The 21,686-nt window shown below is 35.2% G+C and overlaps 3 protein-coding genes across 3 annotated transcripts; all 3 read right to left on the bottom strand.

The window, feature by feature from the left end:
• Nucleotides 1-6,946: 6,946 nt before the first annotated feature.
• On the bottom strand, nt 6,947-8,896 carry LOC108847220 (AAA-ATPase At5g57480). Its single transcript, XM_018620409.2, has 2 exons — nt 7,866-8,896; nt 6,947-7,704 (listed from the first exon to the last, which is right to left on the bottom strand). The coding sequence occupies exons 1-2, from the start codon at nt 8,801-8,803 to the stop codon at nt 7,143-7,145; spliced, it is 1,500 nt and encodes a 499-aa protein (XP_018475911.1). The 5' UTR covers nt 8,804-8,896; the 3' UTR covers nt 6,947-7,142.
• A 666-nt stretch (nt 8,897-9,562) lies between these two features.
• Nucleotides 9,563-12,047, bottom strand: LOC108844234 (mitochondrial outer membrane protein porin 4). Its single transcript, XM_018617454.2, has 7 exons — nt 11,859-12,047; nt 11,379-11,452; nt 11,235-11,302; nt 10,748-10,858; nt 10,568-10,654; nt 10,264-10,472; nt 9,563-10,183 (listed from the first exon to the last, which is right to left on the bottom strand). Exons 2-7 carry the CDS (start codon nt 11,425-11,427, stop codon nt 9,883-9,885), a joined length of 825 nt encoding a protein of 274 aa, XP_018472956.1. The 5' UTR covers nt 11,428-11,452; nt 11,859-12,047; the 3' UTR covers nt 9,563-9,882.
• Nucleotides 12,048-13,027: 980 nt separating this feature from the next.
• On the bottom strand, nt 13,028-14,721 carry LOC108846245 (uncharacterized). The gene is made up of 2 exons (XM_018619466.2): nt 14,154-14,721; nt 13,028-13,716 (listed from the first exon to the last, which is right to left on the bottom strand). The coding sequence occupies exons 1-2, from the start codon at nt 14,575-14,577 to the stop codon at nt 13,187-13,189; spliced, it is 954 nt and encodes a 317-aa protein (XP_018474968.2). The 5' UTR covers nt 14,578-14,721; the 3' UTR covers nt 13,028-13,186.
• Nucleotides 14,722-21,686: the final 6,965 nt, after the last annotated feature.

Raw genomic sequence — 21,686 nt, forward strand, 5'->3', positions numbered from 1 at the left:
TATTTCCTGCAAACTTGAATGCATATCCTGTAACTGAACGACTCCTGTCCCTGTCTGTAGCATAGTCTGAATCTGAATATCCTTCCACACGTAAGTTATCACTCTTTTTGAACGTTAGGTTAGATTTCACTGCTCCCCTTAGGTACCTTAAGACCCACTGAACCGCTTTCCAGTGGTCTCGTCCTGGTTTAGACATGAAGCGACACACGTATCCTACTGCGAATCCTAGATCAGGTCTAGATCCCACCATGGCATACATTAGGCTTCCCACAGCACTAGCATAGGGAATTCTTTCCATCTGAGACGCTTCCACTTTCCACTCATCATCTGTGAGGCTTCTCAGTTTGATGTGTGATGCAGTGGGAGTAATCACAGGCTTAGCATCTAGCATCCCAAACGTCCTTAGGACTTTCTCAATGTATCTGCTCTGAGATAGGACTAGGATTCCATTCACTCGATCTCTGGTGATGTCCATGCCCAAGATTCTTGATGCTTTCCCCATGTCTTTCATCTCAAACTCTCCACTTAATCTTTCTTTAAGTTCCTTGATCACTTTCTTGTTTCCTGATGCAATTAACATGTCATCGACATATAGTAGTAGATAGATAGCCTTATCAGTATTGACATCCCTCATGTAGACACATAAATCTTTACTGCATCGGTCGAACAACTGATCCTTCATAAAACTATTGAACCTATGGTTCCATCTTCTCGGAGACTGTTTCAAGCCATACAAGGACTTTCTTAACAAACACACTTTGTTCTCTGTCCCTGGCTTTATAAAACCTTCAGGCTGTTCCATTAGGATTCTCTCTTCTAGGCTCCCATGTAGAAAAGCTGTTTTGACATCCATCTGTTCTAGTTCCAAGTCTAGATTCACCACAATGCTGAGCATGAGTCTTATAGAGACATGTTTCACAACCGGTGAGAATATCTCATTATAGTCGACTCCTTCAGTTTGTGAATAGCCTTTAGCTACAAGTCTCCCCTTATGTCTATCATCTTCTACTCCTGGTATTCCGGGTTTGAATTTAAATAACCATCTGCATCCAACGGTCTTAGCCTTAGGAGGCCTATCAATTAGATCTCAGGTTCTATTTTTCCTGTGAGAGTCCATTTCTTCTTCGGCTGCACCTCTCCACAGCTTCCTCTGTGGACTTCTCATTGCATCGGCGTAGGATTTAGGTTCTTCAACCTCCAGGTCGTGGATAACATTAAGCGCATAGGCGACAAAATTCCCATCCTCATAACGCGATGGAGGCCTTACATTCTCTCTTCTTACTCTGTCGCGAGCTAGAACATAAGTGTCTAAGCTTTCTGTGTCACCACTATCACTTTCAGCTTCGTGATCACTTTCACTGTTATCTTGCTCTTGTTCTTCTTCACTTGAGCTGTTAGAGCCTGCAGATGATGATTCCTCTCCACCTTGATCAGATGTGCCGTTGGATTTATTAGACGGAGAAGGCCCTCTGATCAAATCATCACTGAATGAGACCCTTTTCTTGACTCGTCTCTCTGGTTCCTTAGTTACTGTTGTGCCTTCCTTTGTTTTAGCAACAGTATGCTTGTACAGCTCGTCTTCGTTGAAGACAACATGTCTGCTTATTTTGCATATGCCTTCATCATCTATCCAAACGCGATACCCTTTTGTCCCCATGGGATATCCAACAAAGACTCCCTTGACTGCTCTACGTCCTGTCTTCTCCTCTATTATGTGTACGTACGCAGTACAGCCGAACGTTCTGAGATGGCTTAAGTCGGGTTTAGATCCTGTCCACACTTCTTCTGGCATCCTAAAATCCAGTGTAGAGTTAGGTGATCTGTTGATCAAATAGATAGCAGTGGAGGCAGCCTCTGCCCAGAAACTTTGATCTAATCCAGATTCGGCTAACATGCATCTCACTTTATCCATAATAGTCCGGTTCATTCTCTCTGAAACCCCATTCTGCTGCGGTGTATAGGTGCAGGTCCTATGTCTCTTAATTCCTGACTTCTTGCAATACTCATCAAACTGTCTGTTACAGAACTCCAAGCCATTATCAGTTCTCAAACATTTGATTTTCTTTTCTGTCTTTTTCTCGACCTCAGTTTTCCATTCTTTAAACTTAGAGAATACCTCATCTTTAGTCTTCAAAAAATAGATCCACACTTTCTTTGAGAAGTCGTCAATAAAGGTGACAAAATACTTAGCCCCAGCTAGGCTATCCGGTGTAGAAGGTGAACCCCAAAGATCAGAGTGAACATACTCTAGAATCCCTTTAGTCACATGCTTGGCCTTAGGAAAACTCTGCTTGTGAGATTTTCCAATTATGCAATGTTCACAGAAATCCAATGTCTTAACTTCTTTGTCAATGATAAATCCCTGTTTGACAAGTTCAGACATGTTATTTATACTCATATGACCGAGGCGTGAATGCCACACATTAGTCATGTTCTTCTCAGCTTTAGATAGATTAGCCTCTCCTCGAGAGACTGTCCCCTGTAAATAATAAAGTCCCTGATGGTATTTTCCTGAGATAACCGGTTTGTCATCCTTGTAAAAGTTAATCATAAGATCTTTGCCTTCATATCTGCATCCTGCTGTCTCTAACATTCCATAGGAAATTAAATTTCTACTCATACCAGGCATATATCTCACGCCTGTTAATACTACAGTAGACCCATCTTGATTCAGAATTTTAATTTTCCCAATCCCTTTAATGTTACTGTGTGTGTTGTTAGCCATTAACACTTTTCCTCCCTTGAATTCTTCCAGGTCGAACAGGAAGCTCTTGTCGGGTGTGATGTGGAACGAGCAGCCTGAATCCATTACCCATTCATCTTTGGAGTATTGGGTGCTTACGGTAAGAATTAATGGTTCTTTGAACTCTTCTGCCACATTTGCTGAGTCTGATGCTTTAAAGGGTTTCTTATCAGGACACTCACGCTTCCAGTGGCCCTCCTTACCGCAAATGAAACATCCCTTGGTGTTCCTGTTGTTCCTGGGACGTGACTTAGAGCGCCCATGTTTGCTTTTGGACCTGCCCCTGTAGTTCTTCCCACCTCCTCTGCTATTTCGGTTGTCTGATCTGCCTCGTTCAACCATCAGACCCTCTCCACCTGACCTGGTAAACTTACCACTCTCCATCAGCTCTCTTTCTTTGGACCTAGCAGCCCCTGTAACTTCAGCGAGACTCAATGTGTCTCTCCCGTACTTTAGAGTTTCTTTAAGCTGATCGTACTTGTTAGGTAGGGAACTTAGCAGTAGGATGGCCTGAACTTCTTCTGATACTTCGACTTGCAGGTTGTTTAGATCTGCTACTAGTTTCAGAAACTCATCCACGTTTTCGTCAATAGATTTTGAGTCAATCATTTTAAAAGTGTAGAACCTGAGCTGTAGGTAAATCCTGTTAGGTAGAGAAGTCTCTGTGTACAGATTATTCAGTGTACTCCACATTGCAGCAGCAGTCTCACAATGTTGAATTTTCCTTAAGACTTTGTTCCCAACATTTAGCACAATCAGGTCTTTGGCTTTCTCTGATTTCTCGAATTTTGCAGGGTCTATTGCAGGCGCAGGTTTCACAATACCAGCCAGCCCCTTTCCAGTGTCTTTCATGGCTGACTCTGGTTCATCCTTTGTATCAGGATCCTCTTTTAAAAGCTTCTCATCCGTGAGAATAGCTTTCAAGCCGAGTACTCCAAAATGAGCAAGCATTCTCACTTTCCACAGGGCAAAATCTCCATCACCCTCGAAGCGGTCAATCTCAATCCTTTCCTTCGACTTCACCATCGATTAAGGTACTGAGTATACACCTCCTCTCTCTCCTAAGCAACCTTGATGTAAACCGGAAGCTCTGATACCACTTGTGAAGAATATTAGCTTTTAGGTTTGCTTAGGTTAGAAGTTATCTTTGACCTAAGTCTAGAACTGAAAGTAAAGACACAATCAATTTAACGAGTTCCCGGCCCTCGGCGCGGTACGTCTCGTGGGAGAACTTCTGCTCCCAAAATCCACTAGATCAAAGAGTTATCAGCAACACCAAATCAGTGTGCTAATTGAGTGTTTACAAAAGGAACCAAATACTCCTAGCTAGAGGAAACCAACAATCCCTTTGATATAAATATACTTAAGCCTAAGTTGATCTTATATCTTGATTGTTGCCTCTTGCTGTCCACCTTGATTGATCTGATTCCTACTGCCGTAAAACTTGCTGTATTTCCTTGTTGCTTGCTTAACCTAATCAACATACTAACATCATATATATATGCTTTGTATTTGATCAGGTGTCACAAACGGAATGGGCTGGAGAGTGGTGTTGGCCCAGCTGCTGCAGGAGTGTGAAGAGCCCAGCTCTAATTGGGCTTATATGTAACCCATTATTCACATTTTAACACTTCACTTTTGATTAAAAGAACGTATAAAAAAAGTGTGTTCATTGACATATAAGAACCTACGCATATTAATATTACAGTGGAAAGATGATTATAAACTCCATACCTAACAATACATGACAGCTATATTGTCACCACACTAAACTACCAATTATAACAATCACAGGATTAACAAATGTCATTGCATGCGATACACAAAGGTAGCAAGATGTCTGAAAAGGTTTGAAGCTATCCAGTATCGTCTTAATGCGCGAATCATGTGTACTATAGAGCTTTAGGTACTAGTATAATAATCAGTTTGATCCCTTATCATATATGAAAAGACAATTGTAGTTATTGCGATGTTAATATTTTAGTAATTGAGCTAAATCCTCGAGACTGGATAACTTATGTTTGAAAATATGTTCTGGAAATTTGATTTGGTTGAAGTTTCAGATATTACAATATTTCAAACTACAGAGATTTCAAATATCTTGACTTAGACCATAGACTTTAAAAATAATAGTTTGAACCAGTTGTTTCAGATATTAAAATATTTTAAATATATTTCCGAGTACTGATATAATTATAGAATCATTAAAATTCAAAATTTTTGAATAAAAATAAATCGTATATGTTATTGAAAAATCATCAAATCATTAACACTTGATTTTAATAAAAATATTAGACTTCATTAACCTATAACTATGAAATTTTAAAATTCTTATGATCATTATAATTATAGTTTCCACTGACATTTCCTTAATTTAGATTTAGGAGGATTCTCGTTTTCAGCCTAAAGTTTCGAAGTAATGTAAGAATGTATACTTTAAATATAATAATTATTGACAAAACATGGTTTTCATCTAAGATTATGTATAACTAGGTGTTTTCCTGCACCATGTGCAGTAAATAATTTTAAATTTAAATTAACTTTCAAATAGATAAATTTAAATTGTATTTAAAAATTAAATTACTTGTTTATTGATAAAATTATATTTTTTATCAATAAAAGCATAATATTGATAAATCTCTTCCGTTTCCAAATTTTTGTTTCCATGCTTTAGCTGTCGGATCCCAACAAATTTTTTTTTTGGCCCAACACTGTGAAGATCTAATATAACTTGTTAGTCTCTATCCACCAAATAAACTTAGAACTAAATTGCTGATCAAAAAATTTGACCGGTGGTTTTTCTCTTTCTGTAAATATTATCAGTGTTAAAATCATCAATTTTGTTGGAATCCTGAAACATATTTTAATAAATAAGTTAGATTTATTAGGTACAGAAAAAGCAAAGTACATGAAAAAAATAACACAGAAAAAATCACTTACACCAACATACAAAAACGTGACAGTCTTTTGTTTTGAAGATGATTCATCCTCCCATGTGTACAAATCCTTCGGAGAAAACAAAATATAGTAAAACTTAAAAAGCTAAAGCAAAGATGGATCACGAATTCTCAATACAAAAAATTTGCAAATGAAATATTCTTTTTGAATCGACCATACATATTTGGACGGTTGCAGGCTCTATCCTTTTTTTGAAAAGTTTTTCTTTATGTAAGACACATATATATCCCGTAGAAATCCGGTAGAAACAATTCTAGGAGATATGATAATTTTAGGGTTTTAAGTTTTCAATCAGCCATGTCATCTTATTTACAAGCCATGTCATCTATTAAAAGTGACATGTCATATTTTTTTTGTGAGAGTCTTTGTAGATATGACACCTAAGCAAAATTTCAAAAATCACTTCTCAAATATAGTCTAGGGGATGGTTCTTTTTATTCAACGGTCTCTTTTTATCTTTTTAAATCTACATCACATTTTCTTTTCCACATAATTATTTAATATTTTAAACTTTTTTATACATCCAAATTAAATAAACCAAATATATATTTATAGAATTTATAAAATGATGAATTATGATGTAAACAACTTAAAAGAATATTAACTACAAAATATTTCATCTGAAATAAATAGGGTGAAAAACATAGTACTAACCAATCATAATTTATGGATTATATTTATGTTTAAAATAAATAGAATTTCTAACTCTTCACTCTCTTATGAAAGCATGTGAAAGACACAGACTGAGTTTGATTGGTCAATATCTCTCATGTGAATCTCACTTTTATATTTTCAACTAACTGAATAGATTCAACTAGAATTAATTCAGTCAATACTACCATTGTACTCATTCAACAGTTGAAAAAATGTTTCAACTGGTATTGCACATAGTCTTAGACTATTGTAATAACAAGAGAAGAAGTACACAAGCCAGCAAGGACAACAGTCCCTCCGGAGCCAAGGGCCGACAAGGAACACAATCCCTTTGGAGCCACAAGCCGGAAGAGAACAAACTCCTTCTGGAACTATACGAGTAAAGCTAAGCAAAAGCAACAATAATAAATCCGAAACAACAAGAGAATATGAAAGACAACACATGGTTATAATTTGACTAGTTTATGGTCCAATATTATTTTATAATTGGCAATGCTAATAAACAGTACCCAATGGATCAACCTTTTTGCATTTCCCATTCCCATTCCCCACATACAATATCCACATCAACCACTAGCCTTATTGACCACCTTTGTGAGATTTTCAATCACTTTCTTTTAGTTAGAACTTTCACAACTCTACATGTTCTTGCTATGTCACTTTCACGTTTTCATCTACCACTTCAACAACCAAAATCAAAAAAAAGAAAACCCACCAAACAAAGAAAAAGAAGAAAGATAACAAGTTTTCACCATTTTGTTCTACATTGTTTTATTTTGAATCCTCTCTAGTCTTTACAAACATTGTCCTCTAGCTCAGTTTCATCTTCAACATTATCTATAGCCCTCTTCTCTTCCTCCTCCACAATTTCCAACTCCCTCAAATTTCCACTTTGACCCCTCAATTTTCCACCTTTCACATTCATCTCCCCTCTACTTTTCAACTCCACCAACAACTCCCTAACCGCCTTCTCCTTATCCCTCCTATTCTTGATCAAAGACTCGCTTACATCCGCAGGCGTCATCTCCGCCTTCTCCACAACTCTCTCCATCTCCTTCAAAACGTCCTCGTCCACATCTTCCTCCTCGTACCCTAAATAGTTCTTCAACAAAATCTTCAACGACGAGAAATCACAGTAACTCATGCACACATGCATGTCCATTCTCCCACTTCTAAGCAACGCAGGATCAAGCTTCTCTATATGATTCGTCGTAAAGACAAAGATCCTCTCACTTCCACAACAAGACCAAAGCCCGTCCGTAAAGTTCAACAAACCCGACAACGTTATCGTGTTCCCATTACCAGACTCTTCACCCAAACCCGACCCGCTTCTTGTTTCTTGGCCGCCCCTAAGATTTTAGAAGTTTTAAACGATTTAGTAAATAATTAAATATTTTTTACCAAAAAAAAATAATTAAATATTTTTTTAACAATTTGGAAATTTATACTAGTGTCTATTTACTCCAAAAAAAAATCTGAAACTAAAGATCAAGATCAATGTTTCACTTGCCTATGCTTAGGAGTGGCTCGGTTAGTCAAGTTGATCGAACAGTCGATGTCTTCGATCACAATGATCGACTTAGAACTCGTTTTCATAAGCAGTTTCCTCAACTCCGAGTTGCTATGCACCTCAGTGAGTTCAAGATCGTAAATATCATACCCTAGATAATTCGCCATGGCTGCGATCATACTAGACTTACCAGTACCAGGTGGCCCGTAAAGCAAGTAACCTCTCTTCCAAGCCCTACCCGTTTTCTGATAAAACATCTGACCTTCCACGAAGTCCTTAAGATCATCCATGATCCGTTCCTTCTTCCTCGGATCCATCGCGAGAGTCTCGAACGTGCTCGGATGCTTGAAAGGAACAGACTCCCACGGATGCCCTCTCGAGTCCAGAGACCCGCCTCGAGCGTTCGTGTAAAGCAACCTGTCCTGGTTCTTCCGACGGATCTCGTCAGCTTTCTCCACGATGTAATCGAGATAAGAGTTTAAGATCAAGACTTTGTCTCTCTTCTTGATGCGGAGAGTGAACCCTCGTTTCTCTTCGGGCAACGGTCTCCATGCGAACGTCTGAGTCTGTCTCTGAGTGACGACGTGTTCCCATAGGACGGTGACGTCGTTGAAAGTGTCGACGATGGAGTCGTTGTTGGAGAGGCCGAAGGTGACGGAGGAGGAGTTGACGGCGCGGGTGAGGGTTAGACGGTTGCCGGCGGCGATGGAGACGGAGGAGCTGAGGTAGAGCTGGACGGCGTTGTAGAGCTCGTTGGTGTTGACGCCGTCGAGCTCGGTTATGTCGAAGTAGCAGTGGGGGGAGAAGAGGTGGAAGGTTCGGTTGAAGAGTTTGAGGAAGGCGAAACGGAGCTCCGGTGGGATTATTGATTGCATTAGGCTCTGACAGAAAGCCAAGACTCCGAGAAGTGAAGCTAGTGATGTCCAATACTCTTTCATTTTTTTCTTTTTTTTTGTTTCTTTAGAGGAGAAAACAGAGTATTTTTGAGAAAGGTGTGAACTTTAAGAAATAAGATTATTAAAAAAAAGAGTGAAAGCTTTGAGAGATCAAGAAGAGATGGTCTCTTTCAATTTATAAGAGTTTCTTTTCAGTTTCCTTGACAAATTTCTCGATAAGACTTTATAGAGATGTGAAAATTTTCTTTAAAAAAAGAGCTGTTCAGAAAAAAATGCAAAGATATGATAGTGTGGTGATAGTGACGGTGTTCAAAAAAAGAAGAAGTTGTGGTGATAGTGACGAAGGCAGGGTTAAGGAACAAGTGTAAAATGAAAGAGAAAAGAAAGACAAATTTGAGTTTTGTAAATTTTTGAAATTTATGACTATTAATGAGGTTGCTGAATTTGAGTGATTTATGGTCAATATTTGTTTGGGACTTTTCTTTTCTTTTTTGATTATTGGTCAAAATTTTCGTTTTTTTCTTAAAAATGAATCAATGTTTACCATGAAAGTTTAGATTTTAAAAACTGTAAAAAAGTCGTATATGGAAGTGAATTACTATTATGTGAGATGTAAAGTACATTCAAGGCTGAGTTGATGAATACAAAAAAATCTCAATGAGATAAAAGGGATAATAGAAAAGAATAGCTAGATCTTTTCACCAAGGAATGTGTAGTCAGAACAGAGCTCTCTCGCAGACTAATGAATGTATGGTCCTTTAACTCTTAAGCAAACAGACAGAAAAGTTCGAATTTGCAGAATTAGTCTTAACCAAAATCTTTTATTGATTGAATGATAATATCAGCCTGCATATGTCAGTCCATCCTGATGGACTATATAGGCCTACTGTTTGCATCTCTACAAAACGATCAACTTGAAACAAAAGTCTAAAGAAACAAAAAGAAAACAACTCTCTTTTCCAAAAATGGGGGTTTTTTTTTCTTATCACTCCCTTTTCTTTCACATCACACAATGAAAACAAAAGATTAGTGCAAAAAGTGATTTAATAAACCCAAAATACATTCCTTTGGGCATGTTGAAAAAAAATTGTATTCCAAACCGAGAGAACACTTTGCTTCTTTTATGGTTTGAGGGCGAGAGCGAGACCAACCCTGGGTGAAGAGTTCACAGCCTTGGAGTCATACTCAGCTGAGAGAGTGATAAGCGACTTGGATCTCCATTCCCTTTGTACCACCATCCCTGCTTTCCCATTGTTAGAGAGTCTTGTCTTCACCGTTGTTAAAGGATCGACAGAGTAAGAGCTTCCGATGGTGAAACTGTTGGCATGATTCGAGAAGCGACGGATCAGTTCTGCAGCAACGGATGTGGTTGGATTCACCGTGTGTACGTAAGTGGCTCTTAGACTCTCCCCTTTATCCTCCCTACAAGTTATCACACTCTTCTCAGTTCCATAAAAAAGCCAAAGCAAAATGGAGGAGGGTCGTGTTTGGTTGTTACTTACAGCATGAGAGCAGCAGAGAAGTCTGGCTTGTTGAAACTGATTCCGGCGTTGTACTTGGTTAGCGAAGAGGAAGCTGTGTCGAAACCAACTTCACCACCGAGGCTAACAGTCTGGCTTCCGATAGTTGCTGACAGATCGAGCAGAGGAGTTGGGTTGAGGCCAATGCTGGAATTGAGGGTAGCATGAGGATGAACATATTGCACATCCAGCTGTATTATAACAGAGACACATGTTAAGACTAAAGAGTGCAGAAACTGATTGAGACTAGAGTGATCATTTATCATATGGGTTATGATGCACTGACCTTGCCAGACTTGTGATCAGGTATTTTGAAGCTGATAACAGCTTTAGCAGACGGCATGAGATTTTTGACAGTTACTTTCGTCGACACCTGCATAAATGTGTTCAGTAATATGGTTAAGGAGAGAGAGAGTTAAGGTGCCAAAAGATCAGACAGCATGTATCACTACAGATATTTACTTACACTTGAGTGGCTGTCGATTTTGACATCAACAATGGTGTTTTGACCTTTATATTGTGTGCTTATGTCGCCAAGAAATAAATCATCCTTCTGCAAACCTGTCGCCACAAATTCCTGTTGGAAAGAAATTTTCATTACCGTTTAGTTGCAGAGGACACAAAAACTATCCAACTTACGATACATAAAAGGCCATGTTAGGCAACTAAAGTATGTACATTAACTAAGTATTATACTATTGCTGGCTATCAAAGTTCCTGCTTCTAAGAAAATATTGCACTCATTTTACGAATCAAAGGCATACAAAGCAGATACTCTTAAGTAATCCCATGATAAATCGAGCTGACTGCTTCTTTCTAATAACGAAGTGTATGGTATGTATATCTCTAATCCTAATTAACAAAACATGTAGCAGCAGTACAGATTCTATTCAACAATGTCATATAAGCAAATTGTGACTTCTGCAAGATTTGATTTAACCAATCCAACATACCGTTCCAGTGGCACTCAGCATTGTCAGAGTAAACTTCTGGTCGAAGATGTAATCCTTGTTTAGAAGATCTGCAGATTAACAAATGGTTAATAAATGGGGCAGCCACTGAGAAGCAAGGGGTCCACAATCTGCTACAACTTTTACCTTTGGCTTTCTTGCCAATATCGGGAAACGGAGCTGGACTGCTTCCCATCTTTCGAGTATAAAGAAAAAAAGCACTGCAAATTTCAATAGGCAAACGCAGAATCAAAAGGCCATGTCATCAGTATGCAAAGGTTCACAAAAAAAAAAAATGTTCCAAGTTTCAATACTACTCTCTGAGCTAATCAAATCTGATCACGTGAGAGGCAGCAGCAGCAGCAGCAGAGAGCAAACTCTACACTGCCACCAAAACTATGCCTATATGTATATGAAACAACAATTCAAAGAGAATTTAGAAAAAGCAGTGAAACGTCTTCCTTTCAATCACAAACTATCTAATCGATCAAAAACAATACTTGGCGAGAAACAACAGATCGAGAAGAATCGAATCGAATCGATCAAAAAAGCCAATCTCCAGAATCTAACACTAAAAACAAGTGACTCTACACCGAAACATCTACAAGAGAATATCGATTTCCTTACGAAATTGGAAGATCGGCGAATACGGGCTCTAGGTAGGTAGATAAACCCTAACTGCTCCCGTCGCCTTCGATGATGGAATCAGGCGACGGCGGCTGACAGTAAGTAAGTAAGTAAAAAGGCCTCTCGAGAAACTCAAAGGGGGAGGAGAGGAGAGGAGAGGAGGCCAACAACGTTCTCGGTGAGCTATGATAATGTCACTTGGTGTTGAGGTTCGTTAGGTCACGTGCGAGCACGCTTTTTTTTTTTTTTTTTCTTCGCCTTTGCAAAGCTGTATCCAGTTCGTGAGGCCCATTTCACGCCCAAGCGGCCTCGCTTGTTCAGTTATCTGGAATGACGATAGTACCCCTGGAAATTGGTTGGCATATGCCCAAAATGCAAGTTTATACAAGTGACTTTTGATAAATCTTAAGTTTGTAGTAGAAGTAAAATTCAGAAAATAAAAATTCATTTAAAAAACTCAAATTCACTTTATGACTTATGAGCTAGTGTAATGTAGCCACCGAAGATTTTATGTTTGGTTAGTCATCATGAGTTAAATTTCCATATGCTTTAACAAGGCGAATCAAGTGTGAAAATGAAAAAAAAAATACAGTATTCTTGCAATGATAATATTTTTCAGTAGACTAGTTCTTTGATTTAAAATCACAATTATAAAGTTCATATACATGTTAGAACCAACAACTTCTACATAATTATAAGGTATCTTAGTGATTTCTAAGAGATGGTTAAAATGATAGTTGTATCAGAAGATTGGTCAGTTTTTACGTATGAATTTAATGAATTTAAATCTCTATTACAAAAATAATTAAAATTTTTGAAATTAAGAAATATTTTTGGCTGGTAATTATTCCAAAAAAAAACGATTAATTCTGCAATAAAACCACGATCATCCTGGTAAAATGAAAAGTGGTTTATTAAACCAGATTCGCTAACATTCAAACGGTCTTCCTTACACGACACTCTCGAACGAGGAATCATGTTTTTCATATGTTAACACATCAGTGGTACACTAGAAGCAATTATTTCATATGTTTTTCATCAGTTTATACATCTGGTGGGTTATTTTAGGAACTGATCATACAAATAATTGCAAAGAAAAAGGCAATATAATGTAGTTAAACTGATTATCTGCGACAGAGAATGTATTGAATATTGATGTTGAACATTGTTTTTTTGGGTCACCATAAAAGCGCCCACAAGTATTCTGTTAATTAACTTTGAAATCCTTGGTTACACAAATGATTATTCAAAAATTTTAAGACATTAACAATCACAAAACCAATTAAAAGTAATTTAAGTATAAATTATAACAAATCAGATGTATATATCTACGGTATGTGGTATAATTTAGAAGGCTTAAGATTGCTAGTAACATTGAAATAGTTCAATGTCCGTATCCACTTCTCTTGGTTCTTCAACAAATGAACCGCAATAGTATCAGGCCATAGCTCATGTGTGCATCTGGTCGGTGGCTCGGGGAAATTATACATGGACCATTTAGCGTTAAACCGGTTCTTCCCACGTCTTCCTTCTCGAATCCAATCACCAAACACTTTGTCTTCAGGACCTTCTAAATGTTTCTTGGGAATCTCCGAGTCTTTGAGCCAAACCGCGATGTCCCACGAGACTAAGTAACCCATTCCCGACATGTAATGTACGAACGGGTCCATGCTTGGACATGGAATGACGTAGCCATAGTAGAGATCTTCTCGAGGTAATGGTCTTAAAGATGCTGCGAGGCTTTCTTGTCTTATGTACGTGTCGTCGTCGGCTTTCATTACGTAGTGGTACGGTGGGTTTGGTGCATCGGTTTCGTTGAATAGGTCTGGTAAGCTTGAGAAGTATGTGTAGGTCTTGCCTGTGGATAGAGAACTAATTAGTTATACAAGTGTTACAACTATTTCAATTGGTAAGCTATTCCAAATCGAACTGAAGATTGAACCAAAAGAGATAGAATAAATCCAACTGGAGTTTTGTGTGTTTTATATAGTAACAAATCGTAACATAAAATGAAACAAACTATTTTTTTTGTTTGCTGCTAAACTGAAATAAATTAAATATATAGAAAATTATAGCCTAAATGCGTTTGCAAATTCTCCAAATAAACGATTGGTATATACGCACCTTCTAAAAAGGTATACCAAACCAAAACCAAGCCTGTATATACCAAACCAAAACCTAACTAAAATAACAGTTGCTTGAATTTGGAAAATTCGTTTTCAAACCGAACTAAATAAATCAAATTCGAACCGAACCATATCGAATTTGACAATAAACCGAGACAAAACCAATTACCTTTATTCATATTCTCATTGCAATTGAGGATGATGATGTCATCATAACGCATGATCTCCAAAGCGACAAGCACTTTCTGGTCTTCTTTAGTCAAGTTACAGAACACAAACTTAACGTCGATCTTAACGCCGGCGGGAACATCCTGCGTGCCGTAGATCATTCTGAGAAAATGCCGGCGTTGGTACTGATCGGGAAGCGTAAGAATCCCAATAAGTATCCTAATCTCATCATCTGAAGAAGAAGACAGCAACGTAGTCTCCAGTGAACTGCTGTTCCTCGGAACATTGGACAAAGCACATCGTCCGAAGCTCAACAAACTGTCGAATCTGACTTCGTTGATGAAAGCTAATAGACAGAGAGCTACGATGAAGAAGAAAGAAGGGATGATGAACTTTCTGCCGTCAGATCTTGGAGAATATTTCATCTTTGTTTCTTCAGTATAGACGTGGAGATGTTGAAGCAGAGGAGGAAGAAGAAGAAACTAAATAAAAGCAGAAACTATTTTACCTTAGAGGAGACGTTAAAAGAGCTTTTGAGAAGCTTAAGGAACGTGAGAGTTCAAAGCAGAGTTTGTAAACGAAGCAAGTGCTGTGCTTCAGTATTTCACGCCATTTAACATGCGATTTTCTATTTTATTTATTTTTTATACAATATTAATATGGTACTAGATTCTGATTTACTCGTGAATAGTCCTTTTTGTTTAGATTTAGGATAATAAATAAAATAAAAGTGCATTCAGCCTAATATAGTTGGTCAATACTCAACAAATATATTTTTTTGAAAATTAATACTTCTAGCTCAAAATGTATTCCATAACCAGCATATGAAATTCGAGTTTTCAGAATTGAGTAATCCACTTTAGTCATGCCTGGTTTCAGACCTCAGGGTCGTACATCCCCTAATATTTTTTTAAAGCATGTAATTGTTTTTTTAGAGAATAAATATCTTCCCACAGAACTTGTATCTTTAACCTACAATTTTTGTACTTAATTTTTACTAAGTGATTTGGAATTTTAATCATTATATACCAACTCATCATTGATATAAATGTTATGTTAATTGTTTTTCAATAATTAAATCTAGATGCTGATGGGAATGATCATATTTATTGTCTACAATCTTTCAACAAATTTAAGTCAAAATAGATCAACTTGAAAACACACAATATGAGAAAAAGTGGTGGATCCAAGCCTAACATTTGGCCAGGAATATTAAAATAAAAATTTAAACATGTAGCTTTGCAAAACTGAAAGTTGGGTGATTGCTGATTGGAGTCAAAATTAAATTTGGTAAAATAAAACTAAGAACGTGGTCGGCTTCGAACTTCGTGACCCGCAACAGTCTCATCTTGCCACTTCCTCTCTGTAAAGTTATTTAAGGAGTTGACTTTTTAGAGATCTTATTGTACTGCTTTGCCTTTTCTTTTCCTCTACTTGCTTAGATCTTTAGGAATCACCTCAAAATTTCTGATATACTTATTTTGTTTTACGATTTAATAAATTTTTAGCTTTTTTTTTTCAAAAGAAATTCCAAATTATATGGGGAGCATAAGTATTTTCGGAGGCCTAGACTTTATTTTCAAAAGTCAAAACAAGAAAAAGTACATTATAGTAGGATTTTTCATTTAGTAACAAATGTAACTTGAATTTGCGTGGGCCCAAAGGAAGGTTAACATAGCCTTCTTTTTTTTGAACAACAAGGTTAACATAGCCATTTGCCCATTAAGACCAATATTTAAATTCAGCCCAACTTGATCATATCCATTCAACTAAAGTAGGCCGACGGACCAAGGCTTAATTGAAACCGGTAAAAACAAAATATTTTAATATGTGATGATAGTGAAACCAAACGAAGGTTCGAAACGTTAGCACTAATCCGAATCCGAATCCGAATTTGCAAGTTATAGTCCAGTTTATCCAATTGTTCCTAGTGAAATTAGGAACAAGAGCTTTAAATACTCAACCAGCAAATAAATAATTAGTATATTTTACTCTCATGAGATGATTACAGTCGATGACAACAAAAAATTATTGATTTAGTTCTATATTAGATTTAATTCACATAATTTATTTTTTATTTTTATCAATATGATGATTTCATGACCATGCGTTGATGTTTTAAAATATGATTTCTCTTAAAAAACTAAATTAAAAAAATCCGATTAAACCGAACCGAAATACAAACCGAACCGTATATAAACCGAACGAAAACCAATTCAAACCAAACTAAATATGATTTACTTCAACTTGAAATTTTCTAGAACCTAATTAACCAAACCGAACCGATAAAATAACCGAAATGCCCACCCCTAGTCAAAATGAGTCAAAACTCATGAACTAATTCAATTCGATTCGATTTCTCATAAACACTAAATATATTTTATAAATTCATTTTTCTGTCAACAACATAAAATAGACTTAATTAAGATTTTGCAAACTAAATTATAAACACTAAAACCATATAAATGACGTAAAAATAATGGAATCTTCGCACTGCATACTAAATTATCTACTTTTATATTTTGAGTTTGGAAAAACGTATATGATTTCACAGTTGCTGAAACTTTCCTTTAAGATGAAAAATCTTCCCAAATAAATTGCAAAAACATATCATTCACTAGTTTACTAATCAAACTTGATTTAGATAGTGAATTATATGAGTGGACTTTAATAAACATGAGTTAGTTGACAAGTTTCATCTTTTTATAGTTGTAGTATATATATGAAATATTTTTTTTTTCATTTTAACTTTATAAAATAATCAAGTAGTCTTGACATAGTGGTAAAAGGTTCACAACTGTGAGTACCGTCATCGGCTCGATTCTCTTTGGCCACACGGAACGCATTAAGTGGTGAAAAAACGCAGATTTTGCAGGCCTCGTGGTAATTAGTCTTTAGACCTAGAAAATCTATAGAATCACACACTACGGTTATAAAAAACTTTATAAGATCAATATAAGTAATATATAGATTATCTTTTAAAGAAAATTATTCAAAACTTTCGTTAAAATTACACATTATCATGTTTAAAAATTATTCAAATCTTCTTATATAAACAAATATTAGGTTATCATTTATTCCACAAAATGATTGATCTCAAATTTAGATATTTCATTTTCACATTTTGAAGTTATATTTAATAACTAAATTTAATTATGTTCTAAGATCTATTTTAATATTTTAAGATTTCATATTATGTTATTTATTATATTTATTTTTAATAAATTACGAGCTAACTTGTTTAATATATAAAAAATTATATTAAAAAGAAATCGAATTAAGTTAACTCATGAATAATCTAAGCTCATTATAAACTAAGTTGAGTTGAACAAGCTAACTCATCTTAACACCCTTAAATGGTGGTATAGCTCAAAAAAATTGTGTATTTTTAAACTCAGCTATTAATGTCTCTTTTAGAAAATGTAAAATTTGAGGATTGTATTTATACATGTATGTGTATCTTACGCCGTTGTATAAAGTTATTGAAAAAGTTGTAAGAAAATAACACTTGACTTGAGATTAAGGTTTCTGCTTTGCTGGATACGTACGGCCTACTTTTTAGTTTTTACTGTGATTTACAATATGACATAGTCACATACAGTATATTGTTAATTAATGACTGATCCAAAATATTAAAAAGCAAAAGATTATAACATCTCTCAACAACAACAACAGAAACAGTTAAGTGTATGGAATAAATGACGAGACATCAGTTTCATGTTCACGCTTGCAGATTCGAATCGTCAACTTTGGTTCACTCTTTTGTCTGCCACTTTTTCTTGTTTCAAACTTTTGGTTAACACTGTTAATAGAAATGCATATAGACTTTGATGTTGTTCGCTTCTCGTTTTTCTTTTCAGCCATGTCCTCTTCTTTCTATTCTCCTTACTTTCTTAATTTGATAATCCCAGCGAATCATCTATTGAATTAAATTATCTTATACAAGAATACTATATATGCAACACATCTCTTTGATTATTATTTTTTAGCATCTTTTGATTATTCTATAGCATGAATTATGAATTCATCGTCACTTGGTTTCTTTAATACTATATTTTAATCTCATATATTTTACTCTTCTTAGGTTATACTTGTGTGCATGTCCTTAATGCCTTTTCTACGGCTTCTTTTGCAGCATTTGTCTTGTACAAAACAATACATAAAACAACCTTTTGGAGGTTTTATCTTATAATCACTGCAAGATTTCCAACCAATGTAGATTTATCAACTTTCTAGATATGTTTTAATTACTATATACATTACATGGATTGACCTATAAAAACTACAAATGGCTCTAAAGAATCTATTTTCTATCTAAAATTATTGCTAAATTGACCCGTTGGAAAATGTACTCAACATGTCCAAAACCATTATAATTTGGCATTGTTTCGTAGCCAAACATTTCATATCACTAATCTGTCGCTATTTTCGATTGTTTAAGGATATGTTAACTCTTGGTGGGTAGATATATAATAGAGGTAGGAGGCCACGACGCTAAAAGAAAGTGACATGGAGATTCGGATAAGAACACAATAAAATGATGATATGAGACTACAATATGCATAGTATCCTCCTCTTTCTTTTAATTATATACATATATAAGAACATGAATTTTGTTGTCTATAAATTTATCCACTAACAAGTTAAAGTTTACAACGATTGAAGCTTGCATAGTGACTTGCACCATAAGGTACAGTATTATTTTCTTAAGTGAGTGTTGTCTCTACGTGGTCCATCGCAAAGTTCTTCGACTCTCTCGATTAAATTCCTAAGTTGAGATTCTAGGTCATGGACCTACAAATATCGATAGAACAACTAATTGGCATATATAATCATACTTGGGAAATGGTGATTTTTACATGTTTATATTATTATTTTTAACATTTATCATATATTTGTGTGTTTTTACATTTCTTAAAAAGTGATTTCATTGAGTAATTGATGGTTTACTTATCAATTTTCTTTTCTTCTAAATTCGTGTATTTAACTATGCTCTAAGCATTTAACGATATACATTTGGTCAGACAAAGTAAGGCATATCATCAACCACAGTTGTGTTCTATGTATCTTGAATCAGTTTTGGTTCAACTAACCTTCCAAGCAGTGACTTATCATGTGTGAATATTAGAATGGGAGATGGCCTCATCGAGGAAACCAACCTCCTTTTTCCCCTCCTGCATGATAGACAAATTCATATGTGATCAAATCATTTTTCCCTTCGATATAAAGACCAAATATTTTTTACATATCGGTGGAGGATTTTTCAAGGAAGTTGTTGATTTTTCATTCATCCCATTATCTCTCGTTGAACAAGTTATGAAAACAATAATGATTGGTTCTAGTTAGTATTTCAATTAAGAAGTCAGTTGTCATCCTAAAATCTAATCAAGCAACAAGAATCTCAGAAGAACAAGTTTTAGAACTCCAAGTTTTATCAGACTTAATAGTCCTAATAAATACCAGGAATTGAACCAGAATGATATAACATGCATTATCATAATATTGGCTGTCTCGTACCAAGTCTGTTCTATGGTTATGGATCAGCTTGTTTGAAGTTAATGAATGAATACTTTGGCCAAAAAGGACATGAACTGCTAAGGTACATGGAACCAACTGAGACTTAAGTTTTAAGAAAAGCTCCGATTCCATTCTATTTTCACTCGAAAAAGAAAGTTGAAGTAAGAAATGCTCGTTGATAAAAAGAACTAGAAAATATTCCAATTTTCATTTCACAATATATAGAATAAAAATAAGTTTATTACATAAATAAAACAATGCATTAATTTTTGTTCATTGCTTCATTTTACTCCAAACGGAATAGGACTGATGTAAAATTCAACTCAAGTTTGTATATTGAAAAATAATATATTGGAGATGCTCTAACTTCACTAGAGTTACTCATATTTAAAAAAAAATAGAATAATACAATTGGAGATATTCTATGGACATCAACATCGCTAAAGACTTACCGATTCTCTTGAAAAATGAAATTAATTAATGTTCTTTTATCTTATAATAAATTGAACTAATGGATATGTTACACATTGTATATGAGCCCTCTTAAAATTAGAAAATGTTTCCTGTAAAGAGACTATACATATTCTCTTTTTATTATTTTTTATTAACGAGTCTCTTGCAGAAACTTCCAATGAAGATGGCCTAAGCATTTAAATTTCATGGTATATATGTGTGTGTTTATGAACGAATAATATTTCATAATACAAACGTGTAGTGTGTATTACATCACTCTGTCAACATTTATATATATGATAGTTAAAAAAGATGTATATATCATCGTTTAATATATACAAATCACAGACCATATTAAACGAAGATATGGTTTTTAGAAGTGGACAAAGGAAAAACATGTTTGCAACCATTCCCGTCTAGGTTCTTTCAATGGATGTACAAATATAATACTGATAATCATATATACAGATCACAGACCAAATATTTGTTACAGAGTACAAATGCAATATGCTTCATTGTTTTGAATGACCAGAGTATATATATTGAATTGACATTTAATCTTTTTTATCTAGATCTTATATTTAGAATCTGTATAGAACTAATCAAAAGTTTAACAAGAACATAACAAATCATGTGAAACAAATCTTGTTGTGTTGTGTCTGTAATAAAGAGACAAAATGCTCAGCGCAAACTTAGCCGACTGTTTAGATTATAATCCCACAATCATGGTCTAATCTTGTTCTAATCATTCTCTTTTTCTTCTTTCTAAAGAAAAAAAAATAAAATGGACAATGAATTCATTAAACTTTTCAGTCATCAGATCTGATCTTTCTATTATTTATTTTTGCTTCAGCCTATATGTAAGTGGACATAATGGGAGCGTTATGTGTGTCATTGTTGCTATTGGTTGAAGCCGTACGGCGAATTTACATAAACTAATCAACTTGATAATATATTTTAAATAATCTCCAAAACTGAAAAATATGATTTTTCCATAGCTTTATAATTCAGTCCCATTCAGGCATTCACTTCCCATGTGCGATCCTGAGTTGCTACTTTGCTAGAATTATTTAATCAAAATATAATTATTTAACAAATAATATAATTTATCCGTATGAAAGCGTCATAATTGACGCAATCTTTCGTATAATTGATACGTCTGCGTTTTATCCAATTACTTCCGTATTACATAGTAAAGGTATATATGAAGTACATACTACATATTGTTCAAAAAAAAAAAAAGAAGTACATACTACATAAGTACATATTATGTATTGTAGACCAATCGTCACATGAAGTATTAATGTCGTCCCATCGTAGAACAAATAGATTTGAGGTGGACAGAACATAGTCCAACCTTACTCTTTAACTTTATTTTGGTCGCTTCATCTTACACGTCTCCTCAATGTACTCATAATCAAATCACGTAATTGCATCCGGTTTCATACATAACAGCAAAAATACGTAGGTTATTTTTTTTAACTGAAAGGTTATTACAGTTCACCGTTTTCATTATCTAGGGGTATACCGGCAAATTATATTGATAAATTAATTTTACCAACGG

This window comes from Raphanus sativus, chromosome 3 (assembly GCF_000801105.2).
Source record: "Raphanus sativus cultivar WK10039 chromosome 3, ASM80110v3, whole genome shotgun sequence".
In the NCBI taxonomy this organism is placed as follows: Eukaryota; Viridiplantae; Streptophyta; class Magnoliopsida; order Brassicales; family Brassicaceae; genus Raphanus; species Raphanus sativus.